At 49.7% G+C, this 15,178-nt stretch overlaps 1 protein-coding gene across 1 annotated transcript; it reads left to right on the forward strand.

The window, feature by feature from the left end:
• The first annotated feature begins 269 nt into the window (after positions 1-269).
• HAS1 (hyaluronan synthase 1) lies at positions 270-7,293 on the forward strand. The gene is made up of 4 exons (XM_055236691.2): positions 270-1,184; positions 3,215-3,440; positions 4,019-4,151; positions 6,302-7,293. Exons 1-4 carry the CDS (start codon positions 432-434, stop codon positions 6,975-6,977), a joined length of 1,788 nt encoding a protein of 595 aa, XP_055092666.1. The 5' UTR covers positions 270-431; the 3' UTR covers positions 6,978-7,293.
• The last annotated feature ends 7,885 nt before the right edge of the window (positions 7,294-15,178 follow it).

Consider the following 15,178-nt stretch of genomic DNA (forward strand, 5'->3'; position numbering starts at 1 on the left):
TCACTGGAGCCCAGGGGTTCCAGACCAGCCTAGGTAATGTAGGGAGACCCCCGGCTCTACCAAAAATTTAAAAATTTGCCAGGAGTTGTGGCACACGCTTTGTAGTCCCAGCTACTTGGGAGGCTGAGGTGGGAGGCTGAGCCTGAGCTTGGGAAGCTGAGGCTGCAGTGAGCCCAGATGGCGACACTAGGCTGGAGTGAGACCCTGTCTCAAAAGGAAAAAAAAAAAAAAAAAAAAAGAAAGGAGAGAGAGAAAGGGAGAGCGAGAGCGAGCGAGAGAGAGAGAGTGAGAGAGAGCGAGACAGACACAGAAAGAGAGAGAGATAAAGAAAGAGAAGGAAGGACGGAGGAAGGGAGAAAGGGAGGGAGGGGAGGAGAAGGGAAGGAGGGAAGGAAGGAAGGGATTTCGTAATCTTCTATTGGAGGAGGCTCATGCCCCCGGGACTTATGCCCCTTCCTTTCCCCTCTCGCTCCCAGCAGGACGCGCCCAAGCCCACTCCTGCAGCCCGCCGCTGCTCCGGCCTGTCCCGGAGGGTGCTGACCATCGCCTTCGCCCTGCTCATCCTGGGCCTCATGACCTGGGCCTACGCCGCCGGGGTGCCGCTGGCCTCCGATCGCTACGGCCTCCTGGCCTTCGGCCTCTACGGGGCCTTCCTTTCAGCGCACCTGGTGGCGCAGAGCCTCTTCGCGTACCTGGAGCACCGGCGGGTGGCGGCGGCGGCGCGGCGCGCGGCGGCGCGGGGGCCCCTGGATGCAGCCACTGCGCGTAGCGTGGCGCTGACCATCTCCGCCTACCAGGAGGACCCCGCGTACCTGCGCCAGTGCCTGGCGTCCGCCCGCGCCCTGCTGTACCCGCGTGCGCGGCTGCGCGTCCTCATGGTGGTGGATGGCAACCGCGCCGAGGACCTCTACATGGTCGACATGTTCCGGGAGGTCTTCGCTGACGAGGACCCCGCCACGTACGTGTGGGACGGCAACTACCACCAGCCCTGGGAACCCGCGGCGGCGGGCGCAGTGGGTGCCGGAGCCTACCGGGAGGTGGAGGCAGAGGATCCCGGGCGGCTGGCGGTGGAGGCGCTGGTGAGGACTCGCAGGTGCGTGTGCGTGGCGCAGCGCTGGGGCGGCAAGCGCGAGGTCATGTACACGGCCTTCAAGGCGCTCGGAGACTCGGTGGACTACGTGCAGGTGAGTAGAGGCGCCTTCAGCCCACTCGTGACCCGAACACCCGAATCCCACTTTCCTGGGGTCTTTCCTTCAATGTACAGATTTGAATGACTCTCTCCCTTTCTTTATTCATTCATCCATGCAGTGGAGAGATTCTTTCCTTCACTCATTCTTTCATCCGTCCATCTATCCCTTTATCCAATATGGAGATCATTCGTTCATTTATTCATTTATTTATCCATTCAGTGTAGAGGCATTCTTTCCTTTCTTCATTCACCTACGCATTCCAGGAAGAGACAATTTCACTCATTCTTGACTCATCCATTCATCTATCCATCCATTCAATATAGAGATTCATTTGTTCATTCATCCATTCATCCACTGACTCAGTTATCCATCCATTCAATGTAAAATTAAGCCCTTCCAGCCGGGCACTTTGGGAGGCTGAGGTGGGCGGATCACCTGAGGTCACCAGTTCTAGACTAGCCTGGCCAACATGGTGAAACCCTGTCTCTACTAAAATACAAAAATTAGCCGAGCATGGTGGCAAGTGCCTATAATCCCAGCTACTTGGGAAGCTGAGGCAGGAGAATCCTCTGAACCCGGGAGGCGGAGGTTGCGGTGAGCCAAGATCCCACCATTGCACTCCAGCCTGGGCAACAAGAGCAAAACTCTGTCTCAAATAAATAAATAAATAAATAAATAAAAGTTCTTCCTTACTTCATTCAGTGTAGAAATTCTTTTTCTTCACTCACTCATGGATATGCCATCTATCCATCCAATATGGAGATCATTTACTCATTTATTCATTCATTTATCTATTAAATGTGGAGATTTGTTCCCTTTCTTCTTTCCTTCTTCCCTCCTTCCTTTCCCCTCCTTCATTGTTGAGATTCTTTTGTTCATCCATTCAGCCATCTATCTATGTATTCAATATACAGATTAATTTCATTTATTTACTCATTCATCCATCCCATTTGGTGTAGCAATCTTCTTTTTTTGTTTGTTTTGAGATGGAATCTCACTCTTTTGCCCAGGCTGGAGTGCAGTGGTTCAATCTCGGCTCACTGCAACCTCTGCCTCCTGGGTTCAAGTGATTCTCCCACCTCAGCCTCTCCAGTAGCTGGTATTACAGGCACTTGCCAACATGCCTGGCTAATTTTTGTATTTTTGTAGAGACAGGGTTCACCATGTTGGCTAGGCTGGTCTCAAACTCCTGACCTGAGGTTATCTGCCCACTTCAGCCTCCCAAAGTGCTGGGATTACAGGTCTGAGCCACCACACCCGGCCTAGTGTAGCAATTCTAATGCATTATATTAGTTTCCCACTGCTGCATAACAAGTTACCATATGTTTGGCAGCTTGAACAAAACACATTTATTATCTCATAGTTTCTATAAGCCAAGAGTCAGCACAGCTCAACTGTGTCCTTTTTTCAGGATACCACCAGGTTGCAATCAAGGTGTCAGCTGGAGCTGGGTCTTTTTTAAGGCTTGGGGTTATCTTTCAAGCTTATGTATTTGTTGGTTGACAGAATTCACTTTCTTGCAGCCACAGAACTCATGGTAGCAGTAGCTTGCCTCTTCAAGGCCAGCAAGGAGACTCTCTGACTTCTAGATCTGCTTTTAAAGGGTTCTCCTGATTAGGTCAGGCCCACCCAGGATAATCCCCCTTTGATTAACTTATAATCAAGAGATTTGGGGACTTGATTACATTGCAAAACTTATTCACCATTTCCATATTAGGTAATATAATCATGGCAGTTATATCCCATAACTTCTGCCATATTCTATTGCTTAGTAGCAAGTTAGGGGTCTCACTCACACACCAGAGGAGATGGTATATGTCTTATTGTTCATGTTCATACGAGGATGTGCATCTTGGAGTACATGTTAAACTGTGATTACACATTGAAAATGACTAAAAAAACTCAAAATTACGTTCAGATCGGTTGCAGAGTGCCCCAGCTGCATTGCACCCCTTGGTGCCCTCCTCTCAAGCATCAGCCTGATGCGGGGGTCTGTGCTGATCCTGGCCCCTTCCACCTCACAGGTCTGTGACTCGGACACAAGGTTGGACCCCATGGCACTGCTGGAGCTCGTGCAGGTACTGGACGAGGACCCCCGGGTAGGGGCTGTTGGTGGGGACGTGCGGATCCTTAACCCTCTGGACTCCTGGGTCAGCTTCCTAAGCAGCCTGCGATACTGGGTAGCCTTCAATGTGGAGCGGGCTTGTCAGAGCTACTTCCATTGTGTGTCCTGCATCAGCGGTCCTCTAGGTAAGCAGCGGCAGAGATTGGGAGGGCCGTGGATGGGGTGGAAAGGGAGAAGGGAAGCCAGATGGGGCTGAGGATGTGACTGGGGTTGGGAACAAAGATGCAGCAGGGCAGGAGTTGGGGATGGGATAAAACTGGAAGCTGGCGGTGAGGATGCTGCTTGGGCTCGAGCTGAGTTTGGTGTGGGGAGTGAGGTTGGAGAAAGGATATGGATGACGATTGGGGCTGGGGCTGGGGAAGAAGATGGGATAGGCTTGGAGTCAAAGACAGAGTTGGAGCCAGGTTTGAGGTTGCAGTGGGTTTTGGATGGGGCTGAGAGTGGATATGGGATTGCTGATGAGACTGGGGTGGGCAGGTTTGCACTCACAGTGGGTGTAGTTCAATGACAGGCAAGTTGGAGTGGGTATGAGGTTGAGGACAGGATTGGGGCTGGAGATGGGATTGGAGATAGTGCTGAGATTGAGATTATGATGACTGAGGATGGGGTTGGAACTGGAGTGGGGTTGGGGCTGGAAACAGCATTGGAGTTGGTGTTGGTGACAGCAGAGGCTGACACTCTTTCACACCTCCCCTCCACCCAGGCCTATATAGGAACAACCTCTTGCAGCAGTTTCTTGAGGCCTGGTACAACCAGAAGTTCCTGGGCACCCACTGTACTTTTGGGGACGACCGGCACCTCACCAACCGCATGCTCAGCATGGGTTATGCTACCAAGTAAGTTGAGGGGACCAAGTGGTCGGGTATGTGTGGAGGCCAGTGAATATCCTAGCGTGTGTGCATGCTGAGAGTTCTCCAAATCCAAAGTAACTCACCAGACAATGGGCTCTATCAAGTGAGACTTTAGAAGAGAGAGGAGGATACCATAATGGGCAGAGGGGCCATTTGCATTGAGCCAATGGACTCTACCAAGTGAGATATTAGGGGAGAGGGGAAGATACTATAAGGGACAAGGCTGGCATTTGCATTGAGCCATGGAATGCAGTGAACTCTACCAAGACAGGCAAGGTGAGGGTAGAGAATTCCACCTAGAAATGAGATAGGGTGAGTTGGTTCTGCCATGGAGACCAAGGTAGCACAGTGGGGAGTGAAGTAGGAAGGGCAAGAGACAAATGGATAGAGTGAGATCTAACTAGTGAGAGAGCCGTGGAGAAAGAATCAAGTGAGAGAAGAGGAGCACCTGAACTCTAGTAAGTTCTTCAAGAGAAGACAAGTAATTCCATGAGACTCAGGGGAGGATGACCTAGACCAAGTGAAGTTCAGGGGAGAGTGATTTTTGCAAAGCCAGGTCCACTGAAAGACCCAGAGGGAACTTGGGATAATCCAAGGGAATCCATGCATTAATTCACTCAATAAATATTCACTCGGTGCCTAGAATGTTTAAGCTGCGGGGATACAGCAATAGGCAGACAGGGCACCAATTGATTACATCAGTTGGGGAGACACACAAGAAATAAATAAGTAGAACATACAGTATGTTCATGATATGTGTTATGGAGATAAATAATGCCAGGCAGGGGGGTAGATAGGAAATTTTGGGGTGGGGGCTGAAGTGTTAAGTGGAGTGCCTGAGGTAGGATGGGGCTCAAGGCTGAGAATAGTGTGGCTGGAGCACTGAACTGGGGGAGTATTAGGAGAGTAATATGGAGAGTTAAGGAGGGGTCCACTCATGAAAGACTTATAGGTCTAAGGACTCTGACTAAGATGAGGGAGCTATGGGAGGGTTTTAAGCAGAGAAGTGACACGTTGTAATGGGGTCCCTCTGGCAGCTGTTTTGAGTACAGACTACAAAAGGCAAGATCGGAAGCAGAGAGGCCACTGAGGATGCCAAATGACACAGGGGAAGGAGACTGGACACTGTCAAGTAATGCCCAGGATCCTAGTCTTGTGTGGGCTTGGCTGGAAACCATGCAGGGATTGATTAATGATGTCTGCCACAAAACAGGAAGGAGGCCTGATGGTTCCCTTGAGAAGTTCTAATACGTAGACTACCCTGGGTAGCAACCACGCCCATCTTGCTCCTCACTATACGGCCTGCCAGTAATAGTAAGCATGGTAGTATTAGTAATATGTTAGTGATAGTACTAGTAATAGTGTCAGTAACCAACATGATATTAGTAACAGCAATAGTAATGGTATTAGTCATAGTAAAAACAGTAGTAGCTAACATTTATTGAGCAAATACTATCTACTGGTTCTAAGCGCTTGACATTTAATCTTCATTCAATCCTTACAGTATCCTTGTCTTATGAGAGCCTTTTTTTTTTTTTTTTTTTTTTTAGATAGAGTCTTGCTGTGTTGCTCAGGCTCAGGCTGGAGTGCAGGGGCATGATCACGGCTCACTGCAGCCTCAAACTCCTGAGCTCAAGTGATTCTCCCATCTCAGCCTCCCAAACAGCTGGGACTACAGGCCACTACGCCCGGCTAATTTTTTTTTTTTTTTTTTTTTAGAGATGCGGTCTCACTATGTTGCCTAGGCTGATCTCGAACTCTTAGCCTCAAGTGATCCCCCTACCTCAGCCTCCTAAAGTGCTGGGATAACAGGCATGAGCCATTGCATCCCACCCATTGGTGCTTATTTATTTATTTATTTAGTTAGTAGAGATGGGGTCTTGCTATGTTGCCCAGGCTGGTCTTGAACTCCTTATCCCTCAGCCTCCCAAAGTGCTGGGATTACAGGAGTGAGCCACCGCGTCCAGGCCTAGGAACCGTTATCCACCCTATTCTACACATGAAAACACTGAGGCCTAGAGAGGTTAAGAAACTCGCCCCCAGTGGCCATCCACAGTGGTCATTTTCTGCCTCCAGAATCCTGCCCAGGCCCCAGGCAGCACGCGATGATGCCCTCATTCCTCGCCCCCGTGCAGGTACACCTCCAGGTCCCGCTGCTACTCAGAGACGCCCTCGTCCTTCCTGCGGTGGCTGAGCCAGCAGACACGCTGGTCCAAGTCGTACTTCCGTGAGTGGCTGTACAACGCGCTCTGGTGGCACCGGCACCATGCGTGGATGACCTACGAGGCGGTGGTCTCCGGCCTGTTCCCCTTCTTCGTGGCGGCCACCGTGCTGCGTCTGTTCTACGCGGGCCGCCCGTGGGCGCTGCTGTGGGTGCTGCTATGCGTGCAGGGCGTGGCACTGGCCAAGGCGGCCTTCGCGGCCTGGCTGCGGGGCTGCCTGCGCATGGTGCTGCTGTCGCTCTACGCTCCCCTCTACATGTGTGGCCTCCTGCCCGCCAAGTTCCTGGCGCTAGTCACCATGAACCAGAGTGGCTGGGGCACCTCGGGCCGGCGGAAGCTGGCCGCTAACTACGTCCCTCTGCTGCCCCTGGCGCTCTGGGCGCTGCTGCTGCTTGGGGGCCTGGTCCGCAGCGTGGCGCACGAGGCCCGGACCGACTGGAGCGGCCCTTCCCGCGCAGCCGAGGCCTACCACTTGGCCGCGGGGGCCGGCGCCTACGTGGGCTACTGGGTAGTCATGTTGACGCTGTACTGGGTGGGCGTGCGGAGGCTTTGCCGGCGGCGGACCGGGGGCTACCGCGTCCAGGTGTGAGTCCAGCCACGCGGATGCCGCCTCAAGGGTCTTCAAGGGAGGCCAGAGGAGACCCGCAGGGCCCCGAGCCACGAACTTGCTGGGTGGTTCTCTGGGCCTCAGTTTCCCTCCTCTGCAAAACGAGGGGGTCAGCCCAAGATTCTTCAGTCTGGACTATATTGGGACTGGGACTTCTGGGTCTCTAGGGAGGGTATTTATTGGTCAGGGTGTGGGATGTGAGGAGTGGAGGGGAAAGGGTCCTGCTTTCTCCTCGTTCTTATTTAATCTCCATTTCTACTGTGTGATCAGGATGTAATAAAGAATTTTATTTATTTTCCCCCAGCCTCCTCCTTTTTGAGAACTAAGGGGACTGGATGATTGAGAATTGGGGACGCTGGGCTCAGTGCTGGGTGCTAGCCGTTTGAACCTGGACGAGACACTCTCCTTCCTTGGAACCTGGGGTTCCCTCTTTTGAAAACAGGGATTATTAATCCCATGGGGCAGGGTTGGTGTAAGGGTTACGTAACTCATTGGCGGGTACTTATGAAGCACCTGCCACCTGCCGCACACTGTCAGGTACTGCAGATGGTGCTTTTATTTCTGGTCCGTCTACTTAGAAAGGTAACACATCCCTTTTCTCCTCAAACCTCCAGCACCTCCTCCCCCAGCCTTTTAGCTGGCTTCCTATCTCACTGAGAAAATAGGGGTTAAAAAAGAAAACTTTTGCTGGAGTCCCCATCTCCACGTCTTCCCACTCACTTGCCCCTGTGTCCATACACTCCACCTTCTTCCTGTTGCTGAGGGTGACCTGTCTGTGCTCCAAGCCAATGCCAACCTCTTCCATCAGGGCACCAGACCCTATGTCCTCTTTGTCTGCTCAAAGACTTCACTCCAGCAGCTCTTTCCACCTGATCCTCCGTCAATTCTCCTTTCCCTTCGGAGCCTTTCCCATCAGCATCTGAACATATTGTTACTCTCCCATTTTTAAGACCCCCACTCTTGACCTCAGTTTCCCCGTAAACAACTGTTCCATTTCTATTTCTGTTAATAGCAAATTTCCTTGGGAGAGTTGTCCATATTTGCCTCCAATTTATCCCGCACAGAGTTCACTCATGCAAAGCGTACAATTTGGCTGGGCACGGTGGCTCACACCTGCAATCCCAGCACTTTGGGAGGCTGAGGCTTGGAGAACACTTGAGGTCACGAGTTCGAGACCAGCGTGGCCAACATGGTGAAACCCCATCTCTACTAAAAATACAAAAAAAATTAGCCAGACATGGTGGCGTGTGCCTGTAATCCCAGCTACTCAGGAGGCTGAAGCAGGACAATCGCTTGAACCTGGGAGGCAGAGGTTGCAGTGAGCTGAGACCGTGCCACTGCACTCCAGCCTGGGTGACAGAATGAGACTCCATCTAAAAAAAGGAAGTGTGTAAGTCAATGGCTTTTAGTAAGTTTACAGGTTTGCACAGCCACAACCATAATCTAATTTTAGAACATTTTCATCACCCCACAAAAGGAACCCCATATTCATTGGCAGCTCACTTCTCCTTTCTCACCCCTTTATCCCCCTAAGACCTGGGCAGCTGCTCATCTGCTTTCTCTTTATAGATTTACCTATTCTGGCTATTTCATATCAATGCAATCCTGCAGTATGTGCTTTTTTTGTGACTTCTTTCATTTAGCATATCAAGGTTCATCCATGTTGTTGCATGTATCACTGATTCATTCCTTTTTATGGCCAAATAATATTCCACAGTATGGCTATATTGCATTGTGTTTATGTATTTATCAGTTGATGGACATTTGGGATGTCTCCACCTCTTGGCTGTATGAGTGATGCTACTATGAATATTCGTGTGCAAGTTTTGGTGTGAGCACAGCTTTTTAATTTTCTTGGGTATATACTTAGAAATTGAATTGCCGGGTCCTATGTTAATTCTATGTTTAATTTTTTTGAGGAACTGCTAGACTGTTTTGCACAGGGACTGTACCATTTTACATTCCCACCAGCAATGTATGAGGGTCCTAATTTCTCTACACCCTTGCTACATTTTGTATTACCCGACTTTTTGATTACAGCCTTCCTCGCAGGTGTGAAGTGGCATTTCATTGTGGTTTTGATTTGCCCTTCCCTAATGACTAATGATGTTGACTTCCATTAACTCTTAAACCCAAGCCAATCAGATGGTCATGCTTTCCCCTAGTTCTCCATAGAAACTGCCCTTGTCAAGTTCATCAATGATAACCACGTTGCTAAAACCAATAGCCAATTTTCAGCCCTATTTCCTGATTTGGCTGTGTCTGACACAGTTGATCACTCCTCCTTGAAATGCTTTCTTTACTTGACTTCCTTTTATTCTTTTTTGAGACGGGGTCTTGCTCTGTCGCCCAGGCTGGAGTTCAGTGGTGTGAACTCAGCTCACTGCAACCTCTGCCTCCCAGGTTCAAGCAATTCTCCTGCCTCTGCCTCCCAAGTAGCTGGGATTACAGGCATGTGCCACCACACCCAGCTGATTTTTGCATTTTTAATAGAGACGGGGTTTCACCATGTTGGCCAGGCTGGTCTCAAAATTGTGACCTCAAGTGATCCACCAGCCTCGGCTTCCCAAAGTGCTGGGATTACAGGTGTGAGCCACCAAGCACAGCTACTTGGCTTTCAGAAAGCTACAGTTACCTTGCTTTCCTCCACCTTGTTTTCTTTCCTGGATCCTCTCATCCTCGTCTCTTACCCATCTATACCCATTTCCCTTGTGCCTCCAGTGTTATGGCTCTGAATACTTCATTCATGCTCCATGTATGGAGACGGGACTCCCAAACAGATCTTCAGACCAAACCTCGCCCTTAAATTCCAGGCTTGTATATCCAACTGCCTCCAAGACATTTCCACTTGGATGCCTAATAGGCATCTCAAACCAGACTCCTAATATCTTCTTGCCTTCCTCCCTGCTAATCCCGGTGAAACCTGCTCCTCCATCAGTCTATCTCAGTAAACAGAACTTCATCCTCCCAGCTGCTCAGGCCAAAAAATGCTAGAGCTGTAACTGTCCATCACTAGCCACTACCACATGGAAGTCTAAAACATTTTTCTCCCATTCATGCATTCTTTGATTCATCAGTCACCAAAACATTCACCAAGTACCTATTGAAAGCCACACACTCTGCCAAGTCTGCAAGTATAGAAACAGTTAAGAAGCTTGCCTTCAAGGAGCTCTTAGTCAAGTACACAAAGAGTTAAGAGTGATCCACAGGTAAGAATACTCACATAGGCCTCTATGATTCTGTTGTCACAGAGCAGGAACTATGTAATGTTAAAGTAATTAAAGCTACCTGAGTTGATTTTTTCTTATTTATTTATTTATTTTTTTGACACCGTTTCTTGCCTGAAGAGCTACCTAAGATTATGGATTCAGTTCCTCAGTTGCACAGGTCACCTTTCACGTGCTTCACGGCCACCCGTGGCTGGTGCTGCGCTACTGGACGGTGCAGATCTAGAATATTTCCAACATGGCAGAGGGTTCGACTGGACAGTGCCACTGTAGTTACTCTTGGCCTCTCTCCTCCTCTCATCCAACATTCTGAACCATCAGCAAATCCCCTGATTCTACCTTCAAGACATATCTAGAGCCACTGCTCCTCGCGACCTTGTTCCCCAGGGCTGCATCTCGTCCCTGGATTACTGCAGCACCTCACAGCGATGCCTGCTTCCACCTTGCCCCAGTCTCTTAGCCATACAGTAGCCATGGAAATCAAATCATGACCTGCTCTTGCTTGGCTCAAAAGCCACCCATGACGCTCATCTTTTCTTTCTTTTTTCTTTTTCTTTCTTTCTTTTTTTTTTTTTTTTGTGACAGGGTCTCACTCTGTAGCCCAGGCTGGACTGCAGTGGTGCAGTCATGGCTCACGTCATCTCTTTTTTTTTTTTCTGAGATGCAGTTTCACTCTTTTTGCCCAGGCTGGAGTGCAATGGCGCGATCTCAGCTCACTGCAACCTCCGCCTCCCGGGTTCAAGCGATTCTCCTGCCTCGGCCTCCAAAGTAGCTGGGATTATAGGTGCCTGCTACCACGCCTAGCTAATTTTTTATTTTTAGGAGAGACAGGGTTTCACCACGTTGGCCAGGCTGGTCTTGAACTCCTGACCTCATGTGATCCACCTGCCACGGCTTCCCAAAGTGCTGGAATTACAGGCACGAGCCACTACACCTTGCCCTTTTTTTTTTTGAGTCAGGGTCTCACTCTGTAGCCCAGGTTGGACTGCAGTGATGTAATCATGGCTCACTGCAGCCTTGACCTCTCAAGCTCAAGCCTCGGTCCCCCAAAGTGCTGGGGTTACAGGTGTGAGCCACCACGCCCAGCCGACCCTCATCTCTTACAGAGGTGAGTCTAGACTTTACAGCAGCCAGCGGCACCATCTGGTCCCCATGGTCTCTGACTTCACTGTGTATTCACTTCCTAAGGCCTTGTTCCAGTTACACTGGCCTCCTGGATGTCCTCCTGGCTGTCCTCCCACGTGCCTGGCACTCCCGCCTCAGGGCTTTTCCCTTTTTAAAGTTTTGCCTGGAACAGTTTTTTTTTTCCTTTTTTAGACAGAGTCTCACTCTGTTGCCCAGGCCGGAGTGCAATGGCACTATCTCAGCTCACTGCAACTTCCGTCTCCTGGGTTCAAGCAATTCTCGTGCTTCAGCCTCCTGAGTAGCTGGGATTACAGGCATGTGCTACCATGCCAGGCTAATTTTTGTATTTTTGGTAGAGACAGGGTTTCACCATGTTGGCCAGGCTGGTCTCGAACTCCTGACCTCAGGTAATCCACCCGTCTCGGCCTCCCAAAGTGTTGGGATTACAGGCATGAGTCATCTCGCCTGGCCACCTGGAACACTCTTCACGCAAATATCCATAATGGCTCATGCCGTCATCCCCTTCAAGTTTTTATTCAAACGTCACTTTCTCAGTGAGGGTTTCTCCAAAGATCCTACTGCTACTTCCCCCGGCCCCATATTCCATTTCTCTGCTTATCTTCTCCATCACACATATTACCATATTTCGTATTTTACTTTGTTTTCTTATTGTCTGTGACATAGTAAGAAATACATACTTGGCATCTGTCCCTGGTTTCTGACAGTCTTAAACCCTTGTACTTTCTGGAATGATGTGGGCAACAGAAGCGTCTTACATAGAGCTCCTAATCCCTTGAATTTCCTGGGTGATAACAGCAGCATCGTTTGTTCTACTCAAGTGACTCTTGGTGGTCTCCTGGCTGAGCGCTGGTCACCAGCAAGACTAGGCTATGATTAGAAGCTTGGAGCTTTTGGCCTCACCCGCCCCCGCTCCAGTCCTTGGGGAGGGAAAAAGGGGTGGAGACTGAGTTAATAAGTGATCACGCCTACATGATGCAGCCTCCAGAACAATCCCTGAACTATGGGGTTTGCAGAGCTTCCAGGCTGGTGAATGCATCCACACACTGATAGGCTGCTGCATCCCAACTCACATGGAGACAGAAACTTCTGCACTTGGGACCCTTCTGGAGCTGACTCTATCTACCTCTTCATCTGGCTATTAACCTATTTCCTTCACAATTTCCTTTATAATAAACCAGTAAATATGTTTCCTTGAGTTATTCAAGCTATTCTAGCAAATTACTGAGCTGGGGGCTGCAGGTTGCAGGAGCCCCGGACTTGCGACTGGTGTCTGAAGTGGGGGCAGTCTTGTGGGCCTGAGCTCTTAAAACCTGTGTAGTGCGACGCTAACTCTGGGTTGTTGATTTTAGAACTGAATTAATTATAGGACACTCAACTGGTGTCCCAGAGAGTTGGAGAACTGGTTAGTATGGGGGCAGGAGGTAGAATCCCATACATGTAGTGTCAGAAATGTTGGGAGTAGAGAAACAGTTTTCTGGCCGGGCGCAGTGGCTCACGCCTATAATCTCAGCACCCTGGGAGCCTGAGGCAGGCAATCACTTGAGGTCAGGAGTTTGAGACCAGCCTGGCCAACATGGCGAAACCCCATCTCTACTAAAAATACAAAAATTAGCCAGGCATGGTGGCACACGCCTTTGTAGTCCCAGCTACTTGGGACGCTGAGGCACGAGAATTGCTTGAACCTAGGAGGCGAAGGCTGCAGTAAACCAAGATTTTGCCACTGCACTCCAGGACTCCATCTCAAACAAAAAAAAAAAAAAAGAGAGAGAGACAGAGAAAAGGTTTTCTTTTACTGTCCACTAGAATGTAAGTTCCATGTGAGTACTATACAAACTTTTTGTCTCTTCTGATTTCTTCATTGGGATCTCTACAGTGCCTTGAAAATACATGACAAAATAGTAAGCACTCAATAAATATTTGCTGAATGAACAAATCAACAAAGGGAAATAGACCTGTGAACAAGAATGAGTACATGCTCAAAAGGAGCTTCCCTTTCAGGTAGGAAAGGCAAAACCAAATGAAAAAATGAGTTAATGGCTGGGCGCGGTGGCTCACGCCTGTAATCCTAGCACTTTGGGAGGCTGAGGCAGGTGGATCACCTGAGGTCAGGAGCCCGAGATCAGCCTGGCCAAAATGGCGAAACCCTGTCTCTTCTAAAAATACAAAATGAGCCAGGTGTGGTGGCGCATGCCTGTGATCCCAGCTACTCGGGAGGCTGAGGCAGCAGAATCGCTTGAACCCGGGAGGAGGAGGTTGCAGTTAGCCGACATCGCACCATTGGACTCCAGCCTGGGCAACAAGAGCGAAACTCAAAAAAAAAAAAAAAAGAGTTAACATTAGGTCCAGATGAGCTCAGTGAACAAGGTGAAATTGGGCAATGTCAAACAGGGAGAGAGGGGTAGTTAAAGAAGGAGACATTTGATCTGGGATCTGTGCAATGAGAGAGAGGTGGGTTTGTGATGTTCAGAGGAAAGTCATTTCAAGTATGAAGCACAGCAAAGGCCTGGAAATGGGACTGAGACTTGCATGTTCCAGGGACCAAATAAGGAGGCCACTGGGGCTGGAAAGCAGCAAGAGGCCTGAGGGAGAGGTAGAGTCAGTAAAGTCAATACAGTGCCAGCCTTGCAGACTTGTCAAGGGGATTAATGGGGTTAATAGATGTAATGGCTACTCAGGGGAAATCAAAATACAGTTAACTAGACAAAAAAAAAGGAGAAAATATTATTCTAGGCAGGAAACAATGTGAATCAAGACCCTAGAGAGGGCAAGAACTATCATGATGAATGCGAGGAAGGCGGAAAGGCCTCAGAAGAACCGCAGGGTGGCAAGATCAAGGAGGAAAGGGGTACGGGACAAGGCTGCTGGTGAGGTCAGCAAAGGCCAGACCTGTGGAACCTCTGAGGTTTTGACAAGGAATTGGATTTTGTCTCAATGGCAACAGGGAGCCACTAAAGGATTCTGGGCAGAGGAGTAACCCAATCTGACACACTTTAAAACCTAAGTCCTTGGCCGGGCTCAGTGGCTCACGCCTGTAATCCCAGCACTTTGGGAGGCCGAGGCGGGTGGATCACTTGAGGTCAGGAGTTGGAGAACAGCCTGGCCACCTGGTGAAACCCTGTCTATACTAAAAACACAAAAATTAGCTGGGTGTGGTGGTGCATGCCTGTAATCCCAGCTACTTGGGAAGCTGAGGCAGAAGAATCGCTTGAACCAGGGAGGCGGAGGTTGCACTGAGCTGACATCATACCACTGCACTGCAGCCTGGGCCTTGGAGTGAGATCCTGTCTCCTAAAAAAATAAAATAAAATAAAACAAATCCTGCTAGTATGTAGAGAATGGGCTACAGTGGAGAGAGGCCAAGGAGAGGTGGGGGCTGCTCCAGTGATCCAGACATGAGGTGGGGGTGACTGGGGCCACAGAGAAGGCGTCTTCACGAGATATTTAGGAGTTAAAAAGTCTGAGAGCTGGAAATGAAAATGAATTGGAAGTGGAGGAGAAGTTAGATTCCAAGGTTTCTGGTTTGAACTGCTAGGTGGATGGTGTTGCTCTTTCTGGTAGGAGGAAAGCCTTGGGGAGGAACAGCCCCTGAGGGCAACAAGGAGGACTCTATTTGAGGGTGCCTTCTGCAGGTGGAAATGTCAAGGAGACAGCCAGTAACCTGAGGGGGGTATCTGGGTTCCCACCTAACTTGCACTGGGATAGCTCTGCCTATCACTGTCATTATGCGGGCCATATTCATCTGGGCACGTGTGGGCTTGCTGCACCTCCTCCTACCTGAGTTAGTAGTGACCACCTTCAGAGACAAAACAA

This window comes from Symphalangus syndactylus, chromosome 13 (assembly GCF_028878055.3).
Source record: "Symphalangus syndactylus isolate Jambi chromosome 13, NHGRI_mSymSyn1-v2.1_pri, whole genome shotgun sequence".
Classification (NCBI taxonomy): Eukaryota; Metazoa; Chordata; class Mammalia; order Primates; family Hylobatidae; genus Symphalangus; species Symphalangus syndactylus.

Coding starts and splice junctions, on each gene's coding strand:
- HAS1 (XM_055236691.2), top strand. CDS start 432: ATGCCCCCGGGACTTATGCCCCTTCCTTTCCCCTCTCGCTCCCAGCAG. Junction 3,441..4,018: donor CTGCATCAGCGGTCCTCTAG/GTAAGCAGCGGC, acceptor CCCTCCACCCAG/GCCTATATAGGAACAACCTC. Junction 4,152..6,301: donor AGCATGGGTTATGCTACCAA/GTAAGTTGAGGG, acceptor GCCCCCGTGCAG/GTACACCTCCAGGTCCCGCT.